This window comes from Mus pahari, chromosome 22 (genome assembly GCF_900095145.1).
Source record: "Mus pahari chromosome 22, PAHARI_EIJ_v1.1, whole genome shotgun sequence".
Classification (NCBI taxonomy): Eukaryota; Metazoa; Chordata; class Mammalia; order Rodentia; family Muridae; genus Mus; species Mus pahari.
In genome coordinates, this window is record NC_034611.1 from 10,064,204 (window position 1) to 10,078,025 (window position 13,822).

The 13,822-nt window shown below is 40.2% G+C and overlaps 1 protein-coding gene across 1 annotated transcript in view; it reads right to left on the reverse strand.

The window, feature by feature from the left end:
- St18 (ST18 C2H2C-type zinc finger transcription factor) overlaps window positions 1-13,822 on the reverse strand; it is a 110,434-nt gene that overhangs the window by 24,861 nt on the left and 71,751 nt on the right. The window contains exons 11-12 of the mRNA XM_029533387.1: window positions 9,421-9,666; window positions 4,273-4,388 (exon numbers count right to left, since the gene is read on the reverse strand). Of these exons, the coding sequence (XP_029389247.1) occupies window positions 4,273-4,388; window positions 9,421-9,666 (362 nt within the window). The remainder of the gene's footprint in view (window positions 1-4,272; window positions 4,389-9,420; window positions 9,667-13,822) is intronic.

Here is a 13,822-nt window from a genome sequence, read left to right on the forward strand (position 1 = left end):
ATGAAATTCTTGGGCAAATGGATGTATCTGGAGGATATCATCCTTAGTGAGGTAACCCAATCACAAAAGAAGTCACTAGATATGCACTCACTGATAAGTAGATATTTGCCCAGAAACTTAGAATACCCAAGATACATTTTGCAAAACACAAGAAAACCAAGAAGGATGACCATCGTGTGGATACTTCACTCCTCCTTAGAATTAGGAACAAAATACCCATGAAAGGATATAGGTATAGAGACAAAATTTAGAGCTAAGATGAAAGGATGGACTATCCAGAAACTACCCCATCCAGGAATCCATCCCATCTTCAGCCACCAAACCCAGATACTAATGCACATGCCAGTAAGATTCTGCTGAAGGGACCCTGATATAATGGCCACTTGTGAGGCTATGCCAGTGCTTGCAAACACAGAAGTTGATGGTCATAGTCAGCTATTGGATGGAACACAGGGCCCCCAATGGAGGAGCTAGAGAAAGTACCCAAGGAGCTGTAGGGGGTTGCAACAATAATATGAACTAATCAGTACCCCCTGAGCTAGTGTCTAGCTGCATATGTAGCACAAGATGGCCTAATCGGCCATCATTGGGAAGAGAGTCCCCTTGGTCTTGCAAACTTTATATGACCCAGCACAAGGGAAGGCCGGGGCCAAGTAGTGGGAGTGGATGGGTAGGGGAGCAGGGGCGGGGGTGGGGTATAAGGAACCTTTGGGATAGCATTTGAAATGTAAATAAAGAAAATAATAGTAAATAAATTTAAAAAACCATAAAAAGAAAATAATAATAAAAATGTAAAATAATGAAAATCAGACCTTGGGGGGAGAAAAAAAGAAATACACAGGTCTCTGCCATTAAAGTGGTGTCACCTTAAAAAAAAAATGCTGATGCAAAAGTTCAAATGGCAGATTCAAGTGAGAACAATTGCTTGGCTCTCATACGTGGCCTCCTGGAAAGAAAATGTTCTGAGAAATTTGAGTTCTGGTTTATCCAGTACCCTTCATCACCTTGTGTAAACCAGTAAGACCCAAGTGAAGCTTGAACTTAGCAACTAACTGTTCATGCTTGACTACAGAATCTGTAAAGAGTGCCAATCTGCATGCTTCTTTAAAAACTAGTTGCAGACAGGATCCAACATTACTGTCTTCTGAGAGGCTTCATCAATTAGTTGTTGGAGACAGATTTAGAGACCCACAGGCCAATATTAGGCAGAGCTCAGTGGGTCTTGTAGAAGAATCAGGGATAGGACTGAGGGAGCCAGAGTGGTCAAGGACACCACAAGAACACCTACAACTATCCTGGGCCCATGGGGGCTCAAAGATCATGCATGTACTAGGCCCCCTATACATATGTAGCGTATGTGTACCTTGGTCTTCATGTGGGTCCCCTAACAATTGGAGCTGGAGCTCTCTCTGACTTGGAATCTGATACTTGCCTTTGAATTCCTTTCTCCTAGCTAAGGTAACTTTTCTGGCTTTAATGGAAGAAGATGTGACTTGATGTGCCCAGGGTTAGGTTGGTCTCTGGGGGGCGGATTCCCTCCTTTAAGAAGAGGGGAGTTGGGAACAGAAGAAAGGGTGGGAGGTGGAAGTAGGAGGAGAGGAGGCAAGGGGAGCTGCAATGTGGATGTAAAATAATAAGGAAGAAAGGGCTAACTGCATGTCAGATTGCAAACTGGTCCTCTCCAAGCAATGATCTATGGACATCTATTTTGTACAAGTCCCATACTTAGTACTGTCCAGCATTTGAAATATGCACTGTATCACAGGCTACTGTACACGTAGCTTGAGTATCTAAGAAGTATATAGTATATATTATGAAATATTTATTCGGCCAGGTAGACCACAAAACGAGGAAATAAGAGTATCCATGCTGGCTGGAACTCATTCTCAGGGTGGTGGGCAGGCAATAGAGATCAGAAAGGAAGCAATTATATACACTGGTAAGTTGGTGATACTGGTGCATCCTGGTGAAGAAAGGTTCCTGAAACCAGCGCTTGGGGTGAGAAACCACAGTGGGTAAAGGGCCTTTCTGGCAATTGATGGTGGAGGGAATGACTAAGAGACAAGAGTATTGATTGAATTGGCTGGTTTTTCCATGTCAACTTGACACAAGCTGGAGTAATCACAAAGAAAGGAGCTTCAGATGAGGAAATGCCTCCATGAGATCCAGCTGTAGGGTATTTTCTCAATTAGTGATCAAGGTGGGAGGGCCCATTGTGGGTGGTGCCATCCCTGGGCTTGTAGTCTTGGGTTCTGTAAGAAAGTAAGCTGAACAAGCCAGGGGAGGCAAGCCAGTAAGTAGCATCTCTCCATGGCCTCTGCATCAGCTCCTGATTCCCGAACTGCTTGAGTTCCAGTCCCGACTTCCTTTGGTGATGAACAGCAGTGTGGAAGTGTAAGCTGAATAAACCCTTTCTCCCCAACTTGATTCTTGGTCATGATGTTTGTGCAGGAATAGAAACCCTGACTAAGGCAAATATGGACTCCTTTCGGAGACCGTGGGGAAGAGTTACAGCAATTGTAAGGCCCTGAGGCAAGTGTGCCCTTCATGTGCTCATGAAATAAGAGATTGGGTTGCCTAATAAGTAGGGTCTAGAAGGAGGACATGCTCTGTTCCCATGGGATATGCCTCAGAGATTAAATCCAGAGATGGCAGCTCCCAGAAAAGTAGGAAGGGGAGAAAGAAGTCTCAGGTCTGAGCTGCAGGAAGTTCAGTCACCAGAGATATCTGTTGAGTCTAGGAAGCAATCGCTGTGAGGAAAGGACAGTCTTCAGGTAAGGGGGTCATGGTCACCAAACCTGCTGTCTGTCAGGTATGCAAATGTCAAGGACCCACCTCCAGACCAAAGGTGGAAGGGTTGTGGAGGGCTTCCCGAGGACAGTGGCTTAGGTGGAGCTGGAAGAATGCAACAGATGTAGGAGAAAAATAGGGCCATGCACACTAACAATTTTCCTGTGATGCTTAGTTCTAAGAAGAAGGGATGAGAGAGTCTACTTTGAAGCTGTTTGGGGGGAGTTTTTAATGGAAAGGTATGGTGCCCAAGGAGAAAGGTTACTCTTTTCGAGACACTCTAATTGGAAGTCAACATATTTGTATATCATTCCACATTTTTTTCTGCTGGGAAATTATTTCCATAATTTCTGTCACTACTCACTCACCCCCACATCCAACCACTCACTCACCCACTCACTCACCCACTCACTCACCCACTCACTCACCCATCCACTTACCCATCTACTCATCCACTTACTCACTGACTTACCCACTCACTCACCCACCTACTTACTCACCTACCCACTCATCGACTCACTGATTCACTCACCCTCCCACCCACTCATTCTCATTGCTGCCTCCAGGTTTGCATGTATTCTATTTTGCTTTTATTGACACATATTAATTGTCATATTCATGGGGTTACTCTGAAGTATATCTTAAATGCATAAGTAATGAAGTAGTTATGCAGTAATAAGTAAATGTAGATGTATAATGTAATGAAGTATATCTCAAAGGCCATGTCACGTGTTGAAGATCATGTTAATATTGACAGGTGGTAAACCTCAAGGAGTGTGGCCTGCTGGGACATCACTCTAGGTAAGCACCCAACAGAGTATATTGGGACCCCTCTTGTTACAAACACAACATGGTGTTCTCTCCATTATATGCTCCTGTCATAAAGTTCTTTCTGCTTCAACACAAGCCCAAAGGCAACAGAGAAAAGTGGCTATGGATCAGAACTTCCAAATCCACAAGACATTATAAGCCTTTTTAATTTTTCTTTCAATGGATAAAGTCTGGTACTTTGTAGCAGAGACCAAAGGCCAAATAACACAGGGTTACAGTGTGAAGGTTTGATTCATGTATACTTTGTATCCATCATGATAATTGTTCCTTGAACTCAAAATTTTGAGTTAAAAAAAACCCAAAAAAAGAATGAAAACCATCCTTTCCCAAGTCATGCTTTCTAGAGTGTTACAAAGTTAGCTGACTTCCTGAAGGCAGGATTTAGATACTGTGAGTCAATATCTCTTTAACTGAAAAATCTATGACCATGAGTGTATCTCTATTTTGTTTTTAAACAACAGAGTTTCTTACCTCTACATATACACCTTTGGAACCTCCTGTAGTGCAGAGCTGAGAATAGGTATATGCTAACTAGTTCAGTTGTCCTGAAGTAGGTACAACTTTCATGTGTAAGTCACTGTCACTCTCAGTTGTAAATTTATGTCTTCTAAATGCAGAATCTCTTAGGGCAGGTGGCTGAGCATGACTTACGTGATTAATTCTTTCTTGAGATCTCTTGTATGCAGCTTGGGCTTTGGACTTGGGATAGAGGCCTCTCCAGCAAACTTTTTTTCCTCTAAATTTTCTAGGGAGTTCACAGGCTCTTTCTGAAAAACAAACAAACAAAAACAGCACAAACAAACAAACAAACAAACAAAAACAGGTAAATGGGGAGAGAAAGAGGCAGAAGACATTAAGGAATTCTGAAAAGGCAACTGGATTTGAAACTACTGGTGTCATGTTTGAGCTTGGCCTGAAGACATGAGTAGAGTACTGCAAAGGATTTATAGAAAGAATAAACATAATAAATAAAAGGATATATTTATAAAAATAAAAAGGATTTTATTTTATTGTTATAGACCTTCATCCAAAGAGTGATGGATAATAACTAAGAAAGAACTCCTTTTAAAACTTCATGTCTTTTTGAATATGGAGACATTTCTTGAACTGAATGGTTGTTAGTATATTATATTAGTATGGTTCAAGTTTTTTCATTAAATAAACACGTCCTAATGAACTCAGGAATCATTTTTTTACATGTCCAGCTGTCACAGCAGCAGCAAAACAAAAGGAAGATTATACCACAGGTTGGGCACTAGTAGAAATAACTCAATTAATGCTATTTTATGCCTAATTAACAGACACCAGTGTGGAACAATACCAACCTTCATATTCTTTATGCTGCAAAATATTCTGTGTTACTTTACTACTAACAATATAGTTGATACCAATATGTACTGGAAGGGAAATGTGTATGTGTATAAACTGCAGAGAATGGCTGTTTCAATGTCCCCTACCCCCCTCTGCAGCAAGGTAGGCAAGTGAAGCAGTGAAGCTTGTTTTGAAAGCTTTACTATGAAAATGGCTGAAATGAAAGGATTCCTGATCATGGTGATTTACACTGCCCATTCTCCCACTCACTCTAATATGGATTTGGCTTAGGAGCAGTTCCATTCCACCTTAGCCCCTCCTTAGCATGTCCATTTACAGCCAATCATGGGAAGGTTTCTGGTTGAGGATTAAATCTGTGTCTTATGGAATGTGGGATTATGGAATGATTTTAAAGGAAATGATCTATATTAAAGCTCAAACTATTATGTAGCTAAAATGCATATAAAACAATGTTGGTTAGATATATGTTATTTAATTTGGTGTGGCAGTGTTGTAAATGGGTTTTATAAGATGGCTTTGTTGGTGATGACCTTTTAATATTTCATAACTTTTAAAACTATAATGCTTTCAATTGTTGGTATTTTCTGCTTTTGCTTTACCTTGTATTCTGTAAACCAGCAGAGAAAGTAAATACATGTGGCCACAGCTAAAAGAATTGTCAAAATTGGTCCTGTTACAGAAACATATTATACTAGATGAATTTTCAGATAACATTCAGTACAGAATTCAGTAATATTTTTGAGACTGTTATTTAACACTTAAAAAAGTTTAGATTTGAAAATAGTAATTTTGTTTTGTATAAGATGTGGTAGCAAGGCATGTATGTATGTATGTATGTATGTGTGTGTGTGTGTGTGTGTGTGTGTATTTAGAGAGTATACGTGTGCACCCAGATCTTTCAATGTACAGATGGAAGGTTATATTGACTTCAGTAAAAACCAGAACATAATGGTAACATGAATAACAGATAATAGCATCTGGCACTTTTAAAATTTTAAGCCCTGAAATCTTTGGAGAACTGACAGTTGAATAAAGATGACAGCCCTAGTTATTTCTCAGTGCTTTCCTTTTAAGATATTTTGATTTTTTTCCAGAAACAGGATATTTTTTAGAGGGCATCTGGACAGGCTATTTCACTGAGAGAGATAGACAATATTTTCTGAAAATTACCACAAAAATTAAGCAACTGTTGTGCATATGAACTAGATAACAATGAATTAGAAATAATCACTCAATTTCCGGTGATGTGAGAGCTGTGAGGTAGGGGCAAATGAGAGGAATCCTTCCAGATCTTCAAACATTCACGATGAACTCCTGAGGTGTACACAGTGTCCCTAAACAAGTATAGCAAAGGGACCCTTCCTCAGCCACATGTCGCAGACTTGCCAGGCCATCACACTTTAGTCTTCATCCTTGGAGCTCCCAAGGCTATGACAGCTTCCACACACCTCACCCAAACAATCTCTTGATCCTTAATCTCTTTTTTCTTCCTCTTCTGTTTCCTCCTCTGCCATGACATTTTTCTCCCTTTCCAATGTTTCTTAATATTCCCTAGCAATGTCTGTTCTGTTGCTCTCTCTCTCTCTCTCTCTCTCTCTCTCTCTCTCTCTCTCCTCTCTCCTTTGCTTGCTTGCTTTCTTCCTTCTAAATACATTTACCCCATTTTGCTTTACTTTTTTGTTCAACCTAATCACTTAATTTTTGTGATACAAGGACCAACAACCATACCTTCCTGTGTATCAATTCTCTTCTCTGAAAATGTTAGTAAACTTGTTGGGATAATACGACAGGCTTCAGATGGAGTCCTTGTGTTTTTCTTACTGTATATGGTGTTCCTTTGATGTCTTCTAAACAAGGATTCTGAATATACATTATTTAATCCAACTTACTTTTCAAAAAAAAAAATGCTATCAAACCTCATCCTCGTTATCTTCAAGATTCAATACAGCATGTCAAAAATACTCTCTTTTCATAGAATACTTGGTACAGATGACACAACAAAAAACAAAGGTATGTAATTGTACCAGGGAGTTTCAATGGCTGAGTATCACTTTTGTGTGAGTCTCTGTCAACTGTGAATATCTAGGAAAGAAGTATTTAGTTCGCTCAGGAAATCACAGTGTGTCTACACAAGTAGAGCATCCCCACAGTTGTGGACAGTGTTAGTGGCATAGAATTCCAATGTGCCTTCTAAATTCCATTTCCAAAAATTCAGGTTGAAAACTGTAGAGTAAGACAGCCCTTTTAGACCTAAAGTAAGTCATTCTGTGAACTAGACTAAAGAAACCTTCCTTTTCTCCCTCCCTCCCTCCCTCCCTCCCTTCCTCCCTCCCTCCCTTCCTCCCTCTCTTCTGCTATGTGTGTATATGTGTATGTGTGAGTGTGTGTGTGTCCCTGTATGTACACAGATAAATGAAACAGTCACAAATATATGTTGAAGTAGGGGAAACCATAAAACATTTGGATCCATACAACTACGAAGACGAATCCAAATGCTTCTCTTTTTCAAAAAAAAATTTCATAAAACAGATTGGAAAGCAAAGATAAAATGTTGTTAGTAGACTCATTTTCTGACATGCTTGACTGTAATGTAAGCACAATAGATAAGAAGGCAGTGGCAGAAGGCACAGACACATAGGGAAAGCCATACTGTCCTGGAGACTCTATGAAAGAACCACACACTCAAGGGCTCATTTCTACATTACAACTCAGAATCACACCTTCCTGGCTGACATGGGGCACCAAGGTACTACACTGTTTCCCTTGAAACAGAATGAATTCTATTCTGCCCACAACAGCTCCCAGCACCCTGCCTGCTGCCTCTTCAGCTCCTGGGAGTAGGGTGTGACTTTGGTTCTTCTGCATACACAGGATGGCACTGGGAGAAGTTTGTAGACAGCACCACAGACCAATAAACTGCCTATGACAGTAAAAGTATTTGGGGTTTTGGAGCACATCAGAATTTTCAGGTTAGGGATGTTTAACTGATGGTGTCTATGTAAAGGTCTGAAGAGCTCCACCTAGCTGGGTACAGTGGTGCCAGTCTACTGAATGCTGCTGTCTCATGAGTCTGTTTGTCTTCCAGGTGGGGGTACAGATTGGCATGGCTGATGTTGATCCACAGAATCCTAGGGGCAAGGTTTCTTCCAGACTGATGTCTCTGATCACAACAGCGGATACCCATTTGTGCTGCTTTTGCTGGTTCATTAAGAAAGGGTCTCACTATGTAGTGAGCCTTGAAGCTGGCCTTGAACTCACAATCTTCCTGTTTCGGATTCTTTAGTGCTAGAATTAAAGACTTACAGGTGTGTGCCCCGTGCCCGTCTTTTTACCCCAGCATTTGGTGCCAAGACTGAGGCCAGGTGCGCACCATGATGGAGGTGAGAACTTTTTGCCCAGTATGTCTCCTGGACCTCACTGCTTTTCCTTAGAGATGCTGGAGGAAATATGTAGAAGAAGGGAGAAAGGAGTGGAGAACCTCCTAGCCTGTGGTCACTTCTGTAGATGTTAATTTTAATTCCTGACATAGTAACCAAAAATCAAAATTGACCTCCTCTTACACCCCAATCCAAGTGTCTGAAACTCAAACAGCTCAGCAAGATTATAAGAATTTCTTCAGCAAATAGATATGTCAGTCCCTAAATACACCACCTGGGAAAGCCCATCAACAACATCCCTAATTAATATCACAATAGGACCACTTACGTTCATCAACAGGTTACCTTTGTAATTATGTAGGAGCTAAGCTTCTGCTCACGCTAAGCCAATGGCTCACTCTCCAGAAACGAGAGAGTTGGATGCTCTCTCGTCAAAACTTTGGCCAGTGAGTATGTCTCATGGACTTTGGGACGGATTCCATTTAGTTGTCCAGTATATGTGACCTTGGAGTTACATAACTTTCCACAGACTTGCTCACACAGGGACTCTAAGAAACCAAAGGCATGGCTTTGGCATTTTAAGGCTCTTACTGTCCCTGGTTCAGTTTCACTCTGATTCAAAGTGTTGAAGAATGCATTGCTCCTTACAGGCTACTGTGAGGACAGCTTCCACCCTTGTGTGAACAAAACACACTGTAGCGGTGTTAATCTAGACAAATGACCTGAAAAGCTGAGATCATTAATTAGTTGCATCTGAAATTGAAAAGGACTACTTTATCATGATCTAAAAAAGGCATAAGGGTTGAGGAAATGGCTTTTGCTGCTCCTGCAGAGGCCCTGGGTTCAGTTTGCAGCCCTCACACAGTGGCTCATGATCATCCATAACCCCTGTTCCATAGGATCTGACCGCTTCTTCCGATCATAATAAGCATCAGGCATGTATGAGGTATACAGAAATAAATGGAGGCAAATCACTCATACCCATAAAAATAAAATGGAAATCTAAAGCAAGGCATAACACTTCTGTAAAGACAGGAATGTGAAAGAAAATTTAGGGTGGAAATCTCGTTGACAAACATTGACACAATACCTCTTTCTCCTCCTCTGTCTTTCCATGGGATTTGCTATAGTTGATGGGCACATTCCAGCCTTCTGGACCACAGAGAGCCTGACAGAAGGCAGCATTGACCAGAAGGCTGCTTGTGTTGAATGGGGACGAGGATGGGGTTGTAATTGTAGTGGGTGAGGAAGTTGGGGGTATAGACTGGTCATGGATTCGATTTTTTTTCATGCTTAAGTCCAATGTGCCGTTTTCATCCACTTCTATCTCAGCTCCCTGATGGAGAACAGAAACACAGAGAGAAAACATCTCAGCAGTTTGTGGTTAGAGTCATGTGGGGCTTTTAAGGGATAATTCAAAATGTAAGCTTTTACGGAAGAATATCTGCTTTTAAATCCAGCTTTCTGATTTGCATTAGGTAACATTCAATTCTTAGGCAGACTTTAAAGAACAGTCCCATGAGTATGCGTCATATTTCTGGGTTTAAACAAAGTAAGCTTAATAAATAAGATGCACTGGCTAAAATAGTTTTACATTCTTGCATATTTTTAAAGTTTAGCTTCAAAAAATCTTTTCTACCTGACAGGAGTATTATTCCAAGCTTACCATTTTAAACATTAATATTTGTTTTTAGCAAAAGTGATGTATAACTTCCCAAGTCCCTGAATTATTATATTAATCTAATATCATGAATATGCAAATATAAGCAGCTAGAAGAGAATTTTCTGGAGTATTTGGGAGTAGGAAAGCAACATGCACCCTACATCATCTGCACCGAAAGATGCTTGGGTAAACTGTGACAGGTGGGTGGGAAGAAGTGAGCTGTGTAGACTGACTTCACCCTGGGGACCTGGGGGTTTCAGTTTTAAAATGAAGAGTTAGGGTGAAGGTGCTTGCTTTCTAGTGCTTCATGTGAGACTTAATAGTGATGAGGCTTTCCAGGCCTACCTCCTCCAGGAAGCCTTTGACCAAGAGGCTCATTGTTTCTGAGGAGTAGCCTCTCCCTCTGTCTGTGGCCTGGTTCTTTTTCAAGATTTGCACTGTAGGTGACTTTTGTTAACATTACCGGAGCCCCCAAAAGCTGGAAGAATAGGCCTGTTAACTTTCCAAATGGAGCAAATAACCTTGCTGTGTCACCCATCAATTTAGCTAACTTCTTGACAAGTTTTTGATTTTTTTCCTTTTTAGTTGGCAAACGAGAAGTCTTTTTGGTTATGTTAGCAAGATCTACAACCCTACAGTCACCAGACCCTGCCCAGGACCCATGTCTTATAAAGCCTTTTTCATGCCCCTCTTCGAAGCAGTCGCCATGATACCCTTGTCACATAGGCCACAATTGCTGCTTGTGTTTGAATAGAAATAAAAGGCTCTCTCCTTTTTGTTTGTTTTACCTGCAAAGTTCCCATCTAGTCTCTCAGCCCGTCAGCATGTACGGGAGGTAAATACACTTCTAACGTGGCAGACTAAGATGCTTTGGCCATATCTTTCTGTCCCCCTTTTAGCAAACAGATTAATCTCCTGTGATAGTTTTAAGCCCTGAATTTGACATTACAGCTTATCCGGGATAATAACATAGTAACCACAGCATCTTATGCCATCTGTATAAAATCAAATACATTTTTATACCAGCATTAATAAACCTCAGTTACAAAAAAAAATCCAAGATATTAACTGTATCGGTGCCACCAGACCCTTTCTTACATGAGCTCACAATACATTCTGCCAGTTGGGCATCAACACAATTTTTTTTTTTTTTTGCTTTGTAGCTGATGTGTAACTATAGCAATGAAACAGAGCAATACTAATCAAGTTTAATGGCCAATGTAAAGTAAAATGCTAAATATTGTAGTTGCTGACATTTTTCATAAAAAAATTAAAAAAAAAAACAACTTGGGTTAAGGCTGCACAACCAACATTCACATAAAATTCCAGACCTCTGTGACAGATGGCTTAGGAAAAAGGAGCCATGTGACTGGGCTGCAGAGTTTTATAGTGCAAAACCCATAAATAGTGCAGATTCAAGCTTTGAAAAATATCAACTATTCCAAGAATAAAATCTCTCATATATGTGTATATATGTATATATTAGTTTTTATAGAAGTATTCCAAATACTTTTTAAAATTTAAAGATTCTAGGCATCATTATAATTATTTGTCTTGCATAATGAGGGTTGATTAGAAAAATCTCACTCTCAATGTTTGAAAGAGGTGTCCCAACCGGCTGCTCAGGGCACCTGACTTGGGGAAAGGGGATGCTGTGTGCTGGGTATAGGAGTACAGATGGGCTTTAAGTAAGTGCACAGATGCATCCAACAATTACACTGTAGCAGGAAAGGCCCTGTCTACCCATGACGCGGATCACACATTCACAGCATGGGTTTTTAATTCAGAGCAATACCACCAGATATCATATTTCTATGCTTTGATCTCCAAATGTTAGCACAGAAATCTGGGCAGTGGGAGAGGTTGGTGGAGAGACAAGGCCAGAAGTGCAGTTGAGGTGGCATTTCTCCCTCACTCCTTACACTTCAATTTCTGAAGTGCTATTTGGGATCCTTGCTCTAGGTATTTATACTTTAAGTTTTGGGGGACTGGCTTTCAGCTTAGAAGGGACAACATAGGATGATGCCTTTGAGTTACATACTGCTATGAGTATGTTCATTGCATTACTAAGGACACACACAATATGATCATAACACTACAGGGTATAGAACAGAGAAACTGAAAGACAGATTGTTCTGCCTTTCCGACTTGTAATGAAAGGTAATAAGTTTATTATCAATGATGGTTAGATGGAAAGTTTACAGACCTAGTGAATGTCATCTTCATCTTTCCTAGAAGATTAAAAAATGACCTGGATGTCCAAGAGCAGGGGCATGATTAATGTAACCATGGCACCTCTGATAACTGGAATATTTCCTGGCCAGTGAGACAATAATTATGAGGACCAAAGAGCAGATAGAAAGTCCTTACATAACTGACTAGAGAAATCAAGCCCACACTCTATCCTTAATCAGCAGTAAGTAAATACCACTCTGTTGAGATAAAAAAAATGTAAAACATGTTTATAACACAGAATTATGCAGCACAGAGAAGAAATGACTAACCCACGGTGTAAAATTGAAATAAAGTTTATAAATACTTCCCCAAACTTCTAGGCCTTTTTCAAACATGACAGACATTTTAAATTTGAAATCATAGTCTACTGAGTTCTTGGTGGTTTGACAGTATATGAGCCATAAGGTATTTTAGAAAAGAACTAAGGCTATGTGTAAATTCAAATTCAAATTTGTTTTCCAGAAATTATAGCTGTGCCACTCAGATAAAATTATTCAATATTTCTATACCACTGTTTCTTCTGTTGAAAAATGGGAAATTATTATCCATGGTATAGTCTTTAGGAAGATTTAAAGGGATTCATATGGTCAGAGAGTTTATGAGTAGTACCTAGCACATAGTAGGTTTTCTGTAAATCACAATCTCCAAGAGAGACAAAGCCCTAGGCCATTGTTTACAGGGCTAAAGAATCAATCTTTTATTTATTCACTTATTTTGAGGTAGGATCTTGCTAGATAGCCCAGAATGGCCTTAAGATAACAATGCCCTGTCTCAGCCTTTCTAGTGCTGAGGTTACAGGCTGAACTACCATGACCAGCTAGGAACCAGTTAGTATGTATCTAGTTGTAATATACTTATGCAGTTAATTCCTTAAGATTAATACCTTGAGACGCCCATCATTGTTCACTCACAATGTATGGTACAATGTGTTCAGTTGTTAAAATCTGCTTGGGTTTTAACCATCCAGGGTCCTTTGGGTTATTCCTGGGAGCAGCCAGCTCTAATGACATGTTGTTACTAGACCTTGTTCAAGCAAAAACAGACTTTGAACTTTAAACACTTCAAGTAAGTGTCATTTTTTTGTTTTCTTTTAAGGCACACTGTGCATATGTCATTTTGTCTAAACAGGTGGGGAAAACACCAAAACAAACAACAGAATGCTTGGCAAGTAGCAGTGGTGAGGATAAAGATAGACTTGAAGCATTTTCTACCTCTGTGGATTAGAACGGGATGAGGGAAAGTGAGCTGCATCTGTCATAGGCTGGTCCAGCTCTCAGGGCATTGACAGAAAGGGCCCAGGAATCTTAAGATGCTCACTCTATGGCCACTTACAGCCATGGTGCTACTCCTACCTGGAGTCACAGTGGCTAGGCAAAAGGACCTTAATGTATGTGACACTGTGGCCCATTTATGTCTCAAAACTCATGTTTATGTCAAATAAAAATGGAGAGCATTCTTTGCATCTTAGAACCAACACATGGGCTGGAATCAGAAGAAAACTAGTTCTTTCTTTCTTTCTTTCTTTCTTTCTTTCTTTCTTTCTTTCTTTCTTTCTTTCTTTCTCTCTCTCTCTCTCTCTCTCTCTCTCTCTCTC